The 20,537-nt window shown below is 40.5% G+C and overlaps 1 protein-coding gene across 1 annotated transcript; it reads right to left on the reverse strand.

The window, feature by feature from the left end:
- Positions 1–3,802: 3,802 nt before the first annotated feature.
- Positions 3,803–20,034, reverse strand: ATP6V1G3 (ATPase H+ transporting V1 subunit G3). Its single transcript, XM_032218915.1, has 3 exons — positions 19,943–20,034; positions 11,135–11,235; positions 3,803–4,508 (listed from the first exon to the last, which is right to left on the reverse strand). The coding sequence occupies exons 1-3, from the start codon at positions 20,022–20,024 to the stop codon at positions 4,335–4,337; spliced, it is 357 nt and encodes a 118-aa protein (XP_032074806.1). The 5' UTR covers positions 20,025–20,034; the 3' UTR covers positions 3,803–4,334.
- Between the last annotated feature and the right edge of the window lie 503 nt (positions 20,035–20,537).

The raw sequence follows: 20,537 nt of genomic DNA on the forward strand, positions 1-20,537 counted from the left end.
AAGATTGGAATTCACAACCCCCAGTTTTTAGCCTGGTGCCTTAACCACTAAACCAGGGTTAGGGTTAGGGTTGCTGGTTGGCTCCACAATTGATAGGGCTTTCTGTTAGGACAGGTAGAGGAAAAAGGATGCCACACTAGGAGGAGACTCTATGGTGGAGGGAACTGGCTTCTGGTCGGCAGAGGAAAAAGGATGCGGTGCTAGGAGGAGACTATGATGGGGGAACCAGACTTCCCGGTCAGCTCCAGAATTGAGTGGGGGGCTTCCGGTTAAGGCCTTTGTGGCCTAAGCCAGTGGTTCCCAAACTTGGCAACTTTAAGACTTGTGGACTTCAACTCCCAGAATTCTCCAGCCAGCTGGCTGGAGAATTCTGGGAGTTGAAGTCCACAAGTCTTAAAGTTGCCAAGTTTGGGAACCACTGGCCTAAGCTTGTGTTTAAGGTTGACGACCTCTGCACTAAACCTGCACTAAACCAAACTGGCTCTCACCGCAGAAAATTGGGTATTAATTATAAGTAACCATGTAAAGCTTTTTAACTTCACAGGGAAGGGAAAACATTTGTGTGGAACCCGATGCCTTGGTTTCCAGTACAATATTTATTATCTCCGCAGCTTTTGAGGCCTCCTTCCATTAATTAACCTGGTATTCAAATGCTGTGATAGTATGTAACGCTTGAGGGAATATCAAGAAAGGCATAAAAATCTCTACTCAGTACGTGAATTGGCTGCCTTTTTGTGCAAGTGAACAGACTTTCAACCACATCTTTAAATGTAGGTGTTCAGAGCACTCCCTGAAGTCTTTTCAATATTGATGAGGGAGAATAGAAGAATCAAGCACCAAGGGTAACCTTCCTTAACAATCATTTGTTGCATTAGTTATTCTTATATTTCAATTCATTCTATCCTTTGTTCAAAAGGTGCCTTATTGAATTATCACCATTTGTTTATTTAAATGCAGAGCGTGTATGTATGTATGTATATGTATGTATGTATGTATGTATGTATGTATGTATGTATGTTATATTTATGCTGATAAATAAATAAAGGGAGACTAGTATAGATCTATTTCAAGCTATTTAGCTCTCATCAGCTAGCCACACCCTTGCTGGGAATCGAACCTGTGCTCTATTGCCTCTTAGGCAGATGTGTTAACCATTGAGCTACAGAGCTCGACTCCTTATCAGCCAGCCAGGGTGAGAGGTATATATTTAAAGTCACAACCCCTGGTATGCCCAAATATGGGAGGAAGGTCACACTTCCATTCTCTGTCCTTCGGCTCGTCACAAGAGACCATCCAGACAGAAACCCAGTATTTTTTTACTGTTGCCTTTTTGTTACATTTGTTATATTTATGCTGATAAATATAACAAATATATTTAATATATTAAAAAATCAGCATAAATATAACAAATGTAACAAAAAGGCAACAGTACTGGGTTTCTGTCTGGATGGTCTCTTGTGACGAGCCGAAGGACAGAGAATGGAAGTGTGACCTTCCTCCCATATTTGGGCATACCGGGGGTTGTGACTTTAAATATATACCTCTCACCCTGGCTGGGTGAGAGTATAGGCATGTATAGGCATACATGTATAGGCATACACACGCAACATATGGAGGATTTACCTTCAGTCCTCTCTGCCTGGATGATTGAGAATCTTCGTTGACATGAATGAGAAGAAACATCCCCATCACAGAGGAAGGCCATCTAACTGTTTTGAAAAACTAGAATAAAACAGCAGACAGTCTGGTTCTTATTCTCTCACCTTACTATTCCAACAACACGGGCCAACTAGGAGTTCCTCCCTTTTCATAATATTAGTGCATCTGCTGTGATTTGTCTACTAATGCAAATAAATTTCAGACTCTTTATTGTACCTGAGAGACCGCCTCCTGCCGATTGCCTCCCATAGACCGATTAGATCACACAAGTTAGGCCTTCTCCGGATCCCATCTGCCAGCCAGTGTCAGCTGGCGACTCCCCGGGGCAGAGCCTTCTCTGTTGCAGCTCCGGCCCTCTGGAACGATCTCCCCGTGGAGATCCGGACCCTTACGACCCTCCCGGCCTTCCGCAAAGCCACCAAGTCCTGGCTGCTCCAGCAGGCTGGGGGGGCTTTCGAAATATCCAGCCCCTCGGAAATTGTGACTGTTGTATATTTTAATATGTTGTCTTGTGTATTATCCCCCTCCCTTGTTTTATTGTAAGCCACCCGGAGTCCTTCGGGAGTGGGCGGCATACAAATCAATAAAACGAAACGAAATGAAACGAAACGTTTGATTATAAAACTAATGTTCTAAAATTAATACCGGTAGTTATCTCTGTCAATGATTCTTTAAAAAATTAAGTAAGGCAGTAATACAGATTTTCAATGTGCTTTTGTCCTAGAGAGAAGGACCCATATGAACCATAAAGTAGCTTTACCCCAACTCGAGAAAGAAAACCAAAAATGAAAACATAAGATGTAATTCAATAAAATTCACACGTGCTTATTTCAATAAAGTAAGCCCTTTAGGAAATCTGAATAGAAATGTTCTGAAGAAATGGAAGATTAGAAAAGTGACATCCAGATTTTCAACTTTCTGATATAGACAAATTGCCTTAAAAAATGTTTGTATTTTAGCAGACATGGAAATGCTCCAAATAGAATGGTGAGTGCTAAAAAAAACGTGGAGCAGAATCAAGGGCAGGAAATGTTGCAGAAGATGACATTTGTTTATAAGTAACTAAAATCTTAACAATTTTGATGATTATTTTTTTAAAAAGACTTTAGACAGAATCCCATAGCAACTGTCCATGGAACTCATCCCATAACATTGATTGTAATGCTATTAATTAGAAATATGAGAATGGCCTTAGGTGCTTTGCAAAATTTAACTCTTGAGAGAGATTAACTTAATGGAAATAATATTTTCTCTTCTCTCTTCCACTAAGCTATAGATCAACCCTGCACCATTCAGCTGAGGAGCTCTGAGAGGCACAAGTGACTACAAAGGAAAGATAAAAAAAATAAGAAACTCATCTTTTTGAATGTCTTTGATCATGAAAGCCTACGTTTATTTCAGTTCCAGACCTTACTCTCAGGTAAATATTTATTATAATGCAAGCTCAGCTCATTTCTGATAAAGACTGGCAATTCACTTGGCTGAGATATGACCTCCAAGCAGGCCACTTCTTGACATCAAAGCAGTTATAGAAGACCAGTAGAGCAGGCAACTATTATAGCCCACTCAATTAATCTTTGCAAGATATAAGCAAGATCGAAGAACTCCACTGTCTGTAAGTTGCATCATCACAAGAACTAATCTTCAGTAGCAGAAATTGTCTTTATGAGATTGTTCCTATAGAGCAGTGTTTCTCAACCTTGGCAACTTGAAGATGTCTGGATTTCAAGTCCCAGAATTCCCCAGCCAGCGAAGGTTGAGAAACACTGCTATAGAGTCTATTATGGGGAACTGCTCTTTAGTTATGCCACCAGTTAGACTTAGCGATGGAATGGCTTACCACTGTTTGTGAGTTGAAGTCTACCTTTAATCTATCCTGTGATCTTTAATCTTATTTATTTCAGAGTAGTCGCATGGTGTCTACCTCTGCTATAACCAAGCAAGTATGTTTTAGACACTACGAATGACAGAGAAGATTATTTTGCCAAATACCAACTCACAGACAGAACTTCTAATGCCAACATAACTTGGGCCAATTGCTGTATGTCTGATATGTAAAGGCATCCTATTAAGTATAGCTGCAGTTTCCCCATATCTGCCACCGTAGAGACACATGGTTAATGTTAAGTCTAATAATATACACTATTTATTGTATGCTTAGTTATTTTAAAACTCCACATATTGAGACAAACAGATTTCCTACAACAAGCCATATGACAAAATACTTTCCAAGCAGCAGAGAACATCAGAAGGAAAAAAAGACACCCACTTAAAAGCTGCTGATGTCAAGCCATTCTTTTTTCTGCTTTTGCCCATATTTAAGGGATAGAATCTTTGCTACAAAACCGGGGGGAAAAAAATCTACGTTGCCAGAGAGTTGCCTATAAAAGCTGGCCAAATTACAAATATTAGACTCAAGAATGTGCTTCAGCTTTGAGATTATATTATATATATCCAGCTGGAATGCAGAAAGCAATAATAATTAATGAAAAACCTGTAGCAAAATTATGTCTAACAATTTGGCTGTTGGAAACAGAAAATCCAAATGGATTCTGTTCGATTCTGTGCTGGTGATAAAAATATAATTGGCAACAAGCTAATATATAGTGATGGTTTCCAATCTGCCATCTTCAATCTTGCGAGCACTGCTTCTTTTAAAATGTTTCCGTAGGGATTTAAAGCGTATATGCATAATTTGGATGGATATCAGGATTGATGTTGTACACTTCGCCTAATAGATGACCAAGCATATTCTCTCTGTTCTTGTGATAATTATTAGTGAGGTCCTGGATCTTTGCTGCAGTTTCTTCATCTATTTTTGTTGAGAGATTATCTTGAGAGCCCATTATCTGCAAAGACAAAACAAGATGTAATATGTAAGGTAAGCAGAAACGTCTATGCGAGTTTCAAAACAACCCATGTTCTTCTCTGTTTGTGATTTGTACACTCTTTTAACAGCAGGACGCTATTATTCAAAAAGTCCTTCCTTGACTAGTTATCTCTCTTCCCATCTTGCCTCTCGTGGGGGGTCAGGATTCCAAGTTTATGGAATAGAGAGGTTTGTGTTGCGAATGTGTGTATCTGTCTATCTGAAGCTGCCCAAAGGCCATCATCAAGAGCCGAGGTGGCGCAGTGGTTAGAGTGCAGCACTGCAGGCTACTTCAGCTGACTGCAGTTCTGCAGTTCGGCTGTTCAAATCTCACCGGCTCAGGGTTGACTCAGCCTTCCATCCTTCCGAGGTGGGTAAAATGAGGACCCGGATTGTTGTTGGGGGCAATATGCTGACTCTGTAAACCACTTAGAGAGGGCTGAAAGCCCTATGAAGCGCTATATAAGTCTAACTGCTATTGCTATTGCTATCATTTCTTGTCCAGAAAAGAAGCAAAACATAGGAGAGAGTGAAGTTGTTCTGTCTACAAAGATAGTTCACTTTGCTACCATGGACTAAATTACCAATTGTTAAATTACCAAGTTAGCATCACAAGCTAAATTGGTTTCAGGATTACTAGTCAAGGAACCACCAAGAACACAGGGGTCCTACTCACAGTGTCACGTTGCCGTCACATTACATATTGTGACATTTTCCCCTTCATGGAGCTAGTTTGGGAATGGCCTGTGTGTGTCGCATCTGGTGTGGGGGTTACCAGTTTGATGCCTCTGACCAACAACACTCCCATCAACACTGACAGGGCAAGCTCTCCACCCTCAGGCTGTGGATTGGCACCAGTCTCCGGCCCACCAGGAACCAGGCCATGAAGTTGAGTGAAGGCCCCTGGGTGCATGTGCAAGATGTAGGTATCCCACGAAACCATGCTTCTCCAGTCCATGGAAAAAGTGCTCTCCATGGAACCAGTCCTGGGAACCCAAAAGGGCCACTGCGTTAGTATATAAAAAGAGAAGAAACCCCCCCACCCTCTTTTAGCACATGTTATCTAATTAGGTAATGAAAAATTTGCAGCAAGCTCAGAGGTGAGCAAGGATTCCATGTTTCATCCCTGAGTTACGAACATTTTCTTCTGCTAGTTTAATAATGTTTCTGGCAATAATTATTAAAGCAATGGGATTAAGCAATTTAGGGAACTTTTGAATGTAAACATTTGGTAAACACCCAAAGTATGTAACTAATGTTCCAGTGTCCTACTCCATCTAGAAGGCATACCAGTTTTGGCCATCAGTGGTTAATTCACCTATCTTGCATTTTGCATACTTAAGTAATTACAATTGGGTTTACTCATATAGAGTCCCTTCCTTCAACTAAGAAACAATTTACGACTTCATTACTTCATCAGCATTGGTTAGTAAAATAGGGCTATTTCCCACTCATTGGAATAACTTAAGCCCTAAAATCTGGCAAAGTTTTATACTTTAACTTAAAAAGATATGTTTGGTCTGTCTTTTTTTTTTTTTTTTACAGAAAAGGATCAAATTATAAATTTTGAAAAATGGTGAAAAGTATTCATCCTAATTCACACATTAGTGCAAATAATTAGCTTCACTACTTTAAAATGTAGATGTAATTAAATCATCAGGCATATTTTAGTGGCATATAGTTTCACATTATAGCTTGAAAAATAAATAATTGGAGGTGTTGGGGGATTACTATTAGATTTCACGGAGATGAATAAAAGGCAATGGTATGAAAATCAATCCTGTTGTAATGATGTTTCATTTTTCTCAAAAATAATTATATAAATTAGAGGTGCACATCAAATATGGACAGGGGTATGAACCAGTGTGTGTGTGTGTGTGTGTGCTTGCTTGATGATGATGTTCCCAAATTTTGAGTTGTGTTCTACACAGAAGGGTTTATTATGATTACACAATTAATTTTGCTGTTCCAAAACACTTATTTTTTTTTAAAAAAAAATCTCTTGTTTTGAAAACATATTCTGCTTGTAATGTAATTTGGCAAGTTTGAGTCTATTAAAATGCCTTTCAAATATAATATTGGTTCTATGGAAACAAACCATTCACAGTTCTTCCATGCTAGGCAATGAAATAATAAAACTCTGTTTTAATCTTATTCTAGATTTGGAAACATGAATGTGTAGGATTATGTGTGATTCTTTTTATGAGTGCAGGTTACGGATCCTTTTCAAAAATATGTAAATAAAGAAATCTACATGTTTCATATCCATACCTAATTATGTAAATCAAATCCATAGTTTTAAATAATTAATGATGTGCCATCGGATCATCGTTGATTCTGAACTATGATGCAGGGAGATCTTTTCCATGGCAAATGCAATCCTGACTTGGTCTTTCGGGGCATATCAACAGTACAGTCATTGCCACTGTAACTACGGTAAATAATACGAATTCTGATAATCCTAAATAATACTAGTGTAAATGTTAATGCGATCATACGAAAGGATGAATCTACTAAGGCAGGTACCAATCTCCATGTTTATGGGAGATTTGAGTTTGGTTACACTTCAACAAGCCTGGACCTCTTCAGCCAACTCTCCGTTGCTGTAATTTTATCTAGTTTGAAGTCCAGAGAGAGTTTGATGTAGTGGTTAAGGCAGTGATGGCGAACCTTTTTTGGCTTGCGTGCCAAAAACTGGGGGGAGTGCAGTGGGGTTGTGCGCGAGTGTGCCACACCCATAATGCTATGTGCACGACCCCAGCGTGCATGCATGCATGACCAGCGCTCCCCCCCATTTTGGGCATGCTTTTCTTGCCCTCCCCAGGCTCCAGAGGTTTTATAGGAGCCTGGGGGGGGTGAAAACAGCCTCCCCTTCCCCCCTGAGGCCCTCTGGAGGCTTCAGGAGCTTCCCTGAAGCCTCTGGAGCATGAAAAACCAGCGCTACAGGCAAACCGGAAGTTCAGGAAGGTCGGTTTTAGGGCCAGTTTTAGCCCTCCAGAACCTTCAGGGACCTTCAATAGAGTCATTTTTTGCCCTCTGGAGCCTTCAGGGAACCCTCTTGATTTCATTTCATTTCATTTCATTTATTGAATTTATAGGCCGCCCAATCCCGGAGGACTCCGGGAGGCTTACAGAAATGAAAAATGTTAAAAAAGGATTAAAACAATAAAATACAACAAGATTAAGAAGAAAACACAACATGCACCCAATCAAAGGGGGGCTGGACCTCAATCAAGAGGTCAACAGCCCCAGGCCTGCCGGAAAAGCCAGGTTTTAATAGCTTTACGGAAGGCCATGAGAGTTGGCTCCTGAAAGCTCCAGAGGGCTAAAGTATGTTCCTAAACTTCTGGTTTGCCCATAGGGCTGGTTTTTTGCATTCCAGAGGGCGAAAAATGGCTGAAGGCCGAAGTCAGCTGGCCAGCGGGTGCATGCATGCTGGCCAGCTGACAGGGCAACACCTCGCGTACCCTGACAAATGGCTCTGCGTGCCACCTGTGGCAGCTGTGCCATAGGTTCGCCCTCATGGGGTTGAAGTGTTGGAAACTTTTAGACTGTGAGGCAATAGGCATGAAAGTCAGCTGGTAGCTTTGGACCAGTCATTCTCTCTCACCCCAACCCACGTCACAGGTGAGTTGTTGTTGTTGTGGGGAAAATAGGAAGGAATATTAGGTCTCAATTACCCTGCCTTGATTACTAGAGCGTTTAGGTCTAGTTTTAGATCTCTGAGGGACAGTGTGGTGTAGTAGTTTAGATCGTGGGTAGGACCAGAGATATTCAGGTTCAGATCTATCTTCAGCCATAGATACTCAGATCTATTTACCTCCTGAAATTAGCAATAGCAGTTAGACTTATATACCGCTTCATAGGGCTTTCAGCCCTCTCTAAGCGGTTTACAGAGTCAGCATATCGCCCCCAACAACAATCCAGGTCCTCATTTTACCCACCTCGGAAGGATGGAAGGCTGAGTCAACCCTGAGCCGGTGAGATTAGAACAGCCGAACTGCAGAACTGCAGTCAGCTGAAGTAGCCTGCAGTGCTGCATTTAACCACTGTGCCACCTCGGCTCTTGTTATTGGAAATTGTTATTGTGAGCAAACAATAATAACAGGAAGTGCCAAGTATGCCACTTTGACTCCTGAAGTCATAAAACAATCAAATATCTACATAGTTTTAAAAAAAAACTATACATAATTTCTCCCTAGGCCTCACATGGTTGGAAAAAAGAATTTGATTTATTTTTTTTCTGGTATTTCACTGTGGGAATTGAGGAAAAGCAAAGATGATCGGTTTATCGGGTGAATATACTTATTTTGTGCAATATTATATTGTAATCAATACAATCACATTGTTACCTATCAGTATAACCATTACTGGTGCAGAGATGGAAGAAGTATGTAAATGCAGCATTCCATACTAAGCATGCATTTGCCTGAGCAGTAGGCACAGGGTTGGGGTTTTTGCGATTATTTGTTTTTAATTAACTAAATATTTGACAGATTGTGGTGGAAACAACATTGACCTACCATTTAATTAAATGATATTTCTACATCAATTGAACAATTTAGCAAGGTGATGTTATAAACAGATGCATACATTCCAAACTGTGACTCCTTCCTTCTAGTTTCGTGCTTCCTTTTCACACAAATTTAAATATTTTAACCTTACAGAATTCTGAGTATAAGACTTGGGGATTGCTGCCAAATATGTGGGCAAAACCCTTTCATCATTCTTTATTTTTTCAGAAGAGACATTCCGGAATGATGAATATGAATGATAACAGATGTAAGATTAGACTTTCTATTCGTTTATTTCTTTAGTGCATAAAAACAGTGGGTTCTTATGAACTTAATCCCCAGCCAGGGATCACACTGATCTTTGAGATATAGGCCAGTGTTTCTCAACCTTGGCAACTTGAAGCCCTGTGGACTTCAACTCTCAGAATCCCCCAGCCAGCATAGCTGGCTGGGGAATTCTGGGAGTTGAAGTCCACAGGACTTCAAGTTGCCAAGGTTGAGAAACACTGATATAGGCAACCTAATTTCAAAAGCTCATTGGTTCAATCAGTTGAGGTGGCTGGCTGGAATGGTTTCTGTAAGATGGGCCAGTTCAGGAAATAGCACCCACAAGAAGAAATAGATTTTATTATAGTAACAGAATCTTGCAAATCTGCTTGTGTTTTATCTTCTCTCCTTCTTATACCCTTCTTGAGTAAACCAAGGAGCCAGGCTGAGGATAGGGATAATAATCTTAATATTATCCTCTTTCCTGGGATTTAAGGAATGTTTTTGATAAATAACAACAACCACAACAACCTAAATTTTGTATTATTTACCTCGAATGAACATAATAGACCTAGGACTTGTTATTTTCTCAATAAAGGAATGTGTTCATTTCACACATTGTCTTTATGAACAGCCAATGCGTATATTTTACTGTTGTGGAAACATAATCACAGTAGGATCCAGGAATCTGAATTGTGATGGAATGAAGGCCAGGGTTGCAAGACAAAGAGGTTCTTTCTCAACAAGAAAGAGACAAAGAATCATGGAAACTTTGATATGCAGAAAGAGAATGAAAATGGACCCCCCCCCCCAGCATTTCGCAGGGAGTATTTTGTACTTATGCTAATAAGCACTTTAGTTTGGCAAGATTTCTGCCTATAGGCGAACAACAATATTCTGAAGTAATTCAGCATGTTGTTCTTGGTTCTTTGGGTCTGATAGATTACACAAAATGTATGCACAATTCTTAATATGTACTGTTCCTGCTTTTCCCAGTTTGTGATTTCAGATACAGAGCTGAGGTGGTGCAGTGCTTAAATGCAGCACTGCAGGCCACTTCAGCTGACTGCTAGTTCTGCAGTTCAGCAGTTCAAATCTCACCGGCTCAAGGTTGACTCAGCCTTCCATCCTTCCGAGGTGGGTGAAATGAGGACCCGGATTGTTGTTGGGGGCGATATGCTGACTCTGTAAACCGCTTAGAGAGGGCTGAAAGCCCTATGAAGCGGTATATAAGTCTAACTGCTATTGCTATTGCTATTTTCATCTGCCATTAACTCTAGCCAGCATAGCCCACGTGCTAGTCAAAAACCAGTGGTGGGTTCCTACCAGTTCAGTCCAGTTCAGCTGAACCGATAGTGGTTTGATGGCCTGGGTCGCTGGAACTGGCAGTGACTTAGGCCTGCCACGCCCCGGAACATGTTCTCCTATGGCACCGCCATCTTGATTTTTTGGTTCTGCGCATGCGCAGAATAATTTTCATTGCGCAAATTTAATTTTTTCCCATTTATTAGCATTTCGCACATGCGCAGACCTGTTTATGAGTAAAGATGCACGTGTACAGAATCGGCAGTAATGCTGGGAGCAACCCACCCCTGCTCTGGAGGACTTCAAACTAGAGCAGTGTTTCTCAACCTTGGCAACTTGAAGATGTCCGGACTTCAACTCCCAGAATTCCCCAGCCAGCATTCGCTGGCTGGGGAATTCTGGGAGTGGAAGTCCGGACATCTTCAAGTTGCCAAGGTTGAGAAACACTGAACTAGAGAGATTTCAATGATCTAATCTCCCCTTGGTATTCTTACCACCTTTCCTTGACGTTCGTACTTACTTTGGAATGCTGCCGTCTGAAATCTTTTTCTCTCTGGAGCCTATAATGGTCTATCTCTGCTATGGCTTCTTCCTTGGCTTGCTTCAGTCTCTTTCCTTTTCCTGGAAAAAAAGTCATGCCATTTTATTGGATTATTTCGTACATATCATTTATTTACTGCAGGGGGGGTCAGATAAAATTAAAACTCAGTCTCTTCTTTAGGCCAAGAACGCTTATTAGTTCGTTATTCCCTTTCCTTCAGCACAACCCAGACCAGAACCCCAAACTTAACTTTCTTCTGCTTTCTCTTTACAGTAGAAGAAATCTCACTGACAAATTTCTCCTGCCAAGATGCTGTGCATAAGCTTATAGCTTAACTTTTAAAATTACACATACATCTGTTAAGAATGCAATATAGTCAGGAATTATGCCATAAATTATGTTTGCTTCTACTGGAGATATTTGGAGAAAGGCACCACTCTTTTTTATTCTGGGGAGAGAGAGAGGTCTTTTAAAAAATAGGTTCCCCTAATTTCTTAGAATCTTTGGAAGCTTTGAATCGGAATGATTTCAAGGGCTCATGTCTCTGTCACTAGCATATAAAGGTAAAGTTTCCCATCACACATATCTGCTAGTTGTTCCCAACTCAAGGGGGTGGTGCTCACAATTTCAAAGCCAAAGAACCAGTGTTCTCTGTGGTCACGAGACTGGCATAACTCAACGCCGAAGGTGCATGGAACGCTGCTACCTTCCCACCAAAGGTGGTCCCTATTTTTCTACCTGCATTTTTACGTGCTTTTGAACTGCTAGGTTGGCAGAAGCTGGGACAAGTAACTCACTCTGTTATGCGCCACTAGGGACTTGAACCGCTGAACTGCCGACCTTTTGATTGACAGGCTCAGCATCTAGACACCGAGCCACCGCATCTCAGCATCGTATATAGAATGACCCAATTTCCTTGTCACATCCAGTCATTTAAGAAAATTTATACGACCATCCAACTCACTCTTGGAGTTTACTAAGATAAAAGCCCAAAATAAAAAAAATTAAAATGCAACTACCCTCCACCCTCTGGAACAACAATCAAATAACCACTTAATCCCATTCTGAGGTCCCCAGGCCTGTTGACAAAATTAGGTCTTCAGAGTCTTGAGAAAGAGTGTCAAAATGGGGGCTAATTCATGAGAATGATATTTCACAAGGAGGGAGCCATCATGGAGAAGACCCTTCTTCTTGGTCCTGCTAGTTGGACCTCCTTAGGAGAGAGGACATAGCATTCCCTGTTTCCTTGCTCTAGTGGGTCAAGTAGATGTGACCAGGAAAAGACAGTCCTTCAAATCCATGAATGGTTTAAGTATAGTTGCCCTACTGAGTTCACACACCACATTAAACTATAAACTCTGTGATATGAATCACAGAGCTAGATTCGTACAACATGATATTGGACAAATCATTTTATTATCTTGAGCAATACTCTGCTTAGATACCCTACGCTACACAAAAATTATCGTCTCTCCCAAGTAAACTAGGCAGCAAACACAACTTGATGAACTAATTCTATTCTACAGTAAGGCTACATTAACAGAATCTTACAAGTATGAATCAGAAATATTGTGTTTACTCACTCTCACATAAACAATCAAATGCTTCCAGATTTCCTTACTGGAAAACATTGACAGTCACAGAGCATTGCTTGTTGAAATGTGGACAACCTCTTATACGACCTGAACTTTAAATCAAGTATTTTTTGGTCTTTTTTTTTCAATAGTCAGAGAACAGATTGTAGATGTTGTTGTCAAGAAAAGCCATAATTCTCCAAGATTTGCCTTACTGATTTGCTGACAGGAACCCTTCAGTTCACAACAATTGAATTTTATTAAACTCCGGGATAAATCCAAACCGATTTAATGTTACATCTCAGATTTATTGCAGATAAATTGCAATATTTACATTTATTGAGTTTCTGCCTCCCTTTCGCTATTGTTGACTAGATGGAAAGGTGAATATTAAAGCACATTTCGAGTACTAACACCTTGTAGGCATGAAGGAAAAGCTAACATCAAAGTCTAGTGACTCATCTCATAATAAGGATAATATGAGAATAATGATATTCAACTGATTTTTAAGTATTAAAATAACGCTTAATATCTTGGCCTTGCAAATTCCTGTTTATTCGGGTACTTAGGTTATTTGGATTAATTGTTCTACCTAAGGTTGAAATGTTAAAATGAATCCAATGAGGTTTTCAGCTCCATATGATGTTCTCTTAAATATGGGGCTTCAATACACAGAAGAGAAAGCCCTCTTTCAGAAGCTAAAGGGGGTTGTACATCCCATTGTAAGAAGACTGGAAAAACACGAATTTAGGAAAGTATTGAAACAACGAGAGGAATGACTGTGCCTGGACAGGTTCTAGCAGTCAGAAGGAGAAGAATTAATGTTCTTACACAGAGATTCCACTTCTGTCTAATTTAGATAAAAGGGTGAAGAGAACCATTCTAAAAGTATTGATTGCCCCTTATTTAAGTTATAATCTCCTCTGATTCTTGAGCTTTGTTGGTTAATGTATGTAAAACTTATAAAACGTCATTTTGCCCCCAATAATCACATCATAAAGACAAAACGCAGCTTCTGAAGAATTGCAGAATCCTCACCCTTTAAGAATCTAGAATGCCCAGGATTTTAGAGTAGTTGGCAGTATACTGTGTATTTTATACTTATTTAACAGTAAAGACCCACCATTAGGAATGATACTCAATAGTTTCAAATTTTCAACGTGCTTTGCAAATAGCCCAGACTCCACAGCTTGAATAGTTTCTGGAGGAGGCGATAATGCAAGCATGCTTTTGCATTCCAGGTAACATCCAGATGTGTATATAGGAATTGATCAGACACAGCTATTTTGTGACAAATGCATGAGGTAAGTTGTTCTAGGTTTCAGTGCTGTAATGAGGGAATTAGCCGGAATCCACAATTAGATCCATTCTGTGTCCTGTATTCACATTCATCTCTGCCAGAATTTAGATTAGAGGTTCCACTGCTGAGGGGATCCTGTCTCCATAGAAAGCAATACAGTGCTGTGTCTGGTGTGATGTCAATCAGAAGCAACGCCATCAAAAACAAGTTTATACAAAAGTGGAGGAAAGCTGTCATGCCACACTACTGCAAAAAGGAAAGAAAACCAAAACAGTTGGAGACAAAGACTTGGGTTTTTTGGCATACTGAAAACGTTGCTTGACTTCCTATTGCAGCTAACAGAAGTAAAACTAGCCATGGCATTGAAATGGGAGATAAAACAGAATAAGAAATCAGCACAGCTTACTTTTCAAAAAATTGCAATATAGTACTGAAACATTGTGGAATGGTGAAACCTATAGCATCCTTTAAGTGCATTCTTCAGAACCCTAAAGGCTTATTCTCTTTGTCTTAAAAAATAATACTTAGGTGATTTTTGGTTTGGTGGGCAAATTTAGAATTTCAAAAACAATTTGTGGGTTTTCTTATAAAATGGCAGCCCTTATTCATAAAATGGCTGCCATAGGAACTATGCCCTGTCAAAAAATGCCAGTTCTCTAGAAGGCAAACTGGTGAAGGGGACTTTGCCATTCTAGAATGATATCCAACTGTCCTAGTTTATAATAAAAAAGATTCTGTATAAGTAGGCAGGTTAATAAACAAAGCAGTGGGCTCTAATCACTCGTTATTTTCAGCAAATGCCTCTGGGTTTATGCAGGGTCTAGAAACATTCTTGGAAATAAGCATTATGTTATAAACTTCTTTGTAGAATTACAGTTTCTCTGAAAAGAAATAAAAAGAACCTTGGAAACAAAATCGTATAGAAGCCAAATGTACATCAAAGGAGGTATCTACTAACATCAAATGGCCTGTCAGGGATGGGGTTCAAAAATTTCAGCAATGGGTTCTCTGCCAGGTTGCTGGGTGGGCGTGGCGATGTTGGGCATGGCCTAATCAGCCTCCTGCACCATGGCAGTGGGGGGGGGGCGTTCATCTTCCCCAGGCTCCAGAGGTTTTCCTTGAGCCTCTGGGAGGGTAAAAACTGCTTCCCCTGGGCTCTAGATTTTTTCCCTCCCTGAACCTTGCATCCCAAACATAGTTTCTAATGTTGGATTTTTCCCCTTACCAGAGGGACCCCCTTGTGGAGTACTGTGAAGCCATTACCATGACAACTTCACTGTACTGTACAGTGGAAGCCATTTTACGGCAGTACAGTAGAAGCCATTTTAAGGCACAACAGGCTATATCTTAACAAAACACATACCCCGAGGAGTGTTAGGTGTGTCTTACCCCCACAGTATTTTTTTCCTGAGAGTAAGTCATCTGCGTACCAAGTTTACTTTAAATTGTTCAAGGCATTCCAGAGTTATGATGGAACACACACACACATACATGCAAACTTCCTTACTCAAAACATAAACCAGTTTTTGTTTGTGTGTGTGAGAGAGAGAGGGAGAGAGGAAGAGAGGGAGAGAGAGAGAGGGAGGGAGGGAGAGAAACCTTAAACTGGAAAAACAAAACAAATCAGCACACAATGCTGATTTTCGGTAGGCTTTGAAAGCTTTATACATATACTTTGGAAGCCTTGGGGTGGGGGGCAGGATAGGTCAGGGTGGGAGGATTCCTTCTTCTTCTTCAGCACAGACAAGAAACAATCCTATTTCTATGAATGTGAGAGTCACGTTTGCAATTTTCCTGTTCAGGAAAGTTAAACCTGTTTCACATTGCAACTAAATCTTACTGGTGGAAGAGCAAGCAGGGTGTGCCTCTTCAAACTGGTACAGAGTGTCCTGGTACTGGTATTTCCTGAAATGCAGAAAGAGTAGCCTTGGCCTATGGCATAGGTTTGCATGCATGTGAGACAGTTTTGACTCCTGGAAACTTCCTGGACACATCCCTGTAGTTTTCTTGGCAAGACAGAGAGTTACTAATCCAAGGTCACTTTGTTGGCTTTGCGTTAAGATGGGCCAAGAATTCATGGTCTCCCAGCTACTAGTCTGGTGCATTAACACTACACCAAATTGTCTGTCTTAAAGATAATTATATCACCAACCACCTGTAAAGATAGCTTGGATTTTGAGTTTCACAAAGGCAACAGAATAATAGAGTTGGGCGGGAGGTCTTCTGGTCCAATACCCCTGCGCAAACAGGAAGCGATATAACACAATGAAATTCTTTAAATGCATCTTCGTAGAAGCTTAAGGAAGTGAATGAAATAATGTAGGATATAAAAGAGCTACAAGAGATAGAAGGAGTTCGATCCTGGTCAGCTCAAGGTTGACACAACCTCCCATCATTCCAAGGTTGGTAAAATGAGGACCCTCATTGTTGGGACCATTATGCTGACTCCATTAACCACAACAGGCCACATCAGAGGTGTGGTTGACCTTGGGGTGGGTGTGGGCAGGCATGGCTGACTGGGTGGGTGTGGCCAGCTTGACATCACTCACTGGGCGTGGCTGACTGGGTGGGCATGGCCAGCTTGACACCATTCCCCAAACTGCTAGCAAGTTTCCTTTTTGCATTGGATAGACCAGGCCAAAGTCACATGGATAGACCCGGACAGCCCCTTACATTTTCCAGGACGGCCCCACGCGCCGGATCTGACCTCATCCTTGAGCCTTGAGTTTGACACCCCTGACTTAGAGAGTGCCGTAAAGCACCATGAAGTGGTATATAAGTGCTATTATTGTTGCTGGAAGAGCAATAGTACAACTTCAATTCATGGAAGTGAAACCAATTTAATTGACAAAACAATTGGCAAAAAAGCATGCCCGCTACTAATCTTAAGCCAATTCAGCTACTCTTTCTGGAAAAATGAACCGGGGGAAAAATATCACTGTAGCTTGAAGTACAGTCTAAAACTGCTATTTTGTTTCCTAAAAAAATGTTAGGAAACACCGCTGATTCTCTTTTCTCAGGGCTCATGAGATTGTCTTCCCATATGTCTTAATGTGTAGCTAGACTGTTATTATATCATGCGTTGTATTAGATCCATTGCATTATTTGTATGAAATAGATTTAGTTTGCCATTTTTAATCTTCATTTGTCATCTTTATTCCTCTTTTTAGAGGTTGAAAGATTTTTTTCAGATGTAAAAAATATTTTAAGGTTTTTGTATAATTTAATTTTTGTATTTTTAATTCTTTTAAGTTCCTTGTTATGTTGGTCTTTGACCATAATTAACGTTGATGGCAGGGGTGGGTTTCAACCGGTTCGCGGCGGTCCCTGCGAACCAGTTGGTTGCCGAACCCGGAAGTAAGTAACTTCCGGGAACGGCGAAGGGCGCGCCCACCCGCCCACGGTCCTTACCCGGTTTTGACGAGTTCTGCGCTTCCACGCATGCGCAGGACGCATACAGCGCCTGCGCGATCGTCCAGGAGCAGCTGGAGCATCGCACAGACGCTAGTACGCATGCGTGCACCGCGCGCGTGCACGAGGACGCCGCCGGCCCCATTCCAACCGAACCGGTTGGAAGGGGCGAGAAACCCACCCCTGGTTGATGGTGATTGGCTTTGAGCTTTCCTACTTTGCATAGTGTTCCTTAATGCTGTTTATGGGCCCATGTGAGACACGTAAAGGCTTTATAGGAAGATATCTTCACTGGGATGTAATGGAAGCAGGGGAAGCTATTCAGGAGTGAAGTGGCAATTGCTTTTGGTTGCCTGAACTCCCACAGACTTCTCAGATGCTTTGTAATTAAGGTTAGCACTATGGGTGTCTCCTCTGAACCTTTATTCTCAACCATTGTGTTTGTTTTTGAAAAGCACCTTTCCCCTCCAAAGACACAGGTGGACAATGAGTGGTAGATATTTCTGAACTACAATTCCTGACAGTCTGGTCAAGTGTGAAGATGGTCAGAATCAGGATTTCAGTAGCAACCTGCAAATTCACACATTATGCAGTCCCATAGTAATGGGCTGGTAGCTCCTGGGTAACCAACAGACGATTGATATCATCTATTATGGTAATTAGGAATGAATGAAAAGTTCCTTCTGGCTAGATTTTGTATCAATCACAGATTTTTAAAAGGATTCTTAATAAATAATATAAGAACTTCTGCCTTGGGCAGGGGGTTGAACTAGAAGATGTCCAAGATCCCTTCAGGATATTATATGATTCTATGATTCTATGAACTATTAAGGCAGGGCAAAGCTTTCCTAGAGGGCTTTACTGTATTCTGAAGTTGCTCTACCAAGCAATACAATCCCCCAAATTCAAAGCATACAGCAAATCTGTCATATCACGTTACGTTTCTCCTGGGACCCTTTCTGGGCCTGTAGTAGATAGAAAAGGCTTCTGTTGGAGAAAGCACTCTAAAGTGAATTCCTGAGGGGAAAAAAATCACATCATCTGTGCATCTCCACAAGACACACAGTGTCACCATTGCAATACAAAACATCTACAGAACGGAGATTTGCGAACCCAACTTTTGAACCCTTTGTCACGAAACATAGCTTGAAAAGTATCTTTTAATTCAAAGTCCATATTGCAGAGTCCACTATTTATAGATTTTTCTTTGGATTTGTGTGTGTGTGTGTGCAAATTCAGATAAATGTATAATCCAAAATATTATTTCTTTTCTTAAAACATTTACATTCCATCTTTATTTTATACAACTCAGGACGGTGTAAAAAGAGAAACTGGGCCAAAATCACTCAACTGGCTTTCATGGCAAGGAAGGACCAGAATTCAGTGTTCGGATTGCTAGGCCACCACCTTCCCTACTATGTGAAACTGTCTGTATTAAAGGTAATTATACCCCCAACAGCCCATTAGAACATATAATAAAGGCAGAGCACATTATCAGGGTTTCATAAAGCTGAAATCCCTCAAAATACTTCTTTGTAGAAGCTTAAGGAAATGAATGAAAGATTCTGAAAGAAGCAATAGCAAAACCCAATTTCATGGAAATGAAATCAATTTAATTGACATAAATGTTTAAAAAGTCCTGGTAGGAAATGCTGAGCTGCTGATGGGGGCGCAATATAATAAGGAGAAAGAGATCTTAGTAAACAAGACATGAAATCTTGTGTAAGGATGAATAATAATTTATAGAATAAAAATGCATGTGGTTTTCTGTACTGTGTAATTTTCAGCAAAACCTAAAGAGTGTAATTAGACTAGCAAAATATTAGTAGGTGGGTTGAAAAGTGATAAATAATGTTGGAAATTCAAAAAAAGGCTACCTTACATAGAAGACCTTCAAGAATTAGTGTTACTAACCACTGGCCCTTTTGGCTGAGGCTGATAGGAAATGTAGTGAACCAATAGACAGAGGACAATAGTTCATTTAGTTCTGAGATGCAGCCAACATTAAAGCAGAGAATATTATAATGGCATAGTTGGGAAAAACTGATTCTAATCTCTCTCTCTCTCTCTCTCTCTCTCTCTCTCTCACACACACACACACACACACACACACACACACACACACACACACACCAATGCCACATATGTTAGTTCAGCCTCCCTATTATAGACCCAAAAAGTGCAAGACACAATTCTGATTAGAAGACCAGAACAGAATGTAGGTTGTAGAATAATTCCCTATAAAGAAATAGAAGGATGACTATTGACTCACATTAATTCAGTTCTGAAACTAGACACCAAATTATTAAAATGTTGAGAAAAAGACATTGGAGGTAGTTTTAAAAATTAACACAATGGGGGGGGGAGGGGGAAATCAAACTACAATAACATTTCAATATATTATGACATTTCCTTGTTGATGCCTCTGTGATTTACCTGTAGTTACACATGACCGAAGTTTTCTGGAGATTGAACAGAGTTTCTGCCTAGGCTACAACTTACTTTTTTTGGCTTCTTCAAGCTTATCTTTGGCCCGTTTTTCTGCCTGGAGAAGCTGCTGTATTCCCTGAGACTGGCTGGTCATTTTGCCTCTTTGAGTTCAGAGAACGCCTATGGCAATTGCGAAGGAGGAAGAAGGCTTTATGGCAAGGCACCATATTTATTCAACGCTTCTCCTGTTGTGTCAATAATCAAACCATAAACTTTGCCCTGTCTCTTTGCAGGCTAAAGCCAGATTAAAACCATGGAAGGAAACAAAAAGCAGGTACAAAGAAGTGGATCTACTGGTTTGAGGGAGTTTCTCCATCCCCCCCACAGCTACCCTTTTTCACGTGGTTTATATGCAACCATCAACACAAAACCTTTGCTAGCTCTGTTTGACGGTAATATTTATGCAATGTTTAGATGAAAAATATCAAGGTAGCCACGTGATTTGAGTAAAGCAAATCTCAGAAAACACTTGAATTTCCCCCCTTAATACTTGCTTTCATTGCAGATCTTTTCTTGCCATTAATATAGGCATATCGGTATCTGCTATTATATCACCACTTCTTTGTTTCACATTGCAGGCACTCAGGCAGATCAAGATCTCCAAGGT

The sequence above is a fragment of the Thamnophis elegans genome, chromosome 5, assembly GCF_009769535.1.
Source record: "Thamnophis elegans isolate rThaEle1 chromosome 5, rThaEle1.pri, whole genome shotgun sequence".
Lineage (NCBI taxonomy): Eukaryota > Metazoa > Chordata > Lepidosauria > Squamata > Colubridae > Thamnophis > Thamnophis elegans.

What these genes read in the sequence shown, in the direction of transcription:
- ATP6V1G3 (XM_032218915.1), bottom strand. Translation starts at nt 20,024, where the DNA reads ATGACCAGCCAGTCTCAGGGAATACAGCAGCTTCTCCAGGCAGAAAAA. An exon ending in GCTTGAAGAAGCCAAAAAAA is followed by an intron (nt 11,236 to 19,942) that starts GTAAGTTGTAGC and finishes CTTTTTTTCCAG; the next exon opens with GAAAAGGAAAGAGACTGAAG. An exon ending in TCAGACGGCAGCATTCCAAA is followed by an intron (nt 4,509 to 11,134) that starts GTAAGTACGAAC and finishes TTGTCTTTGCAG; the next exon opens with ATAATGGGCTCTCAAGATAA.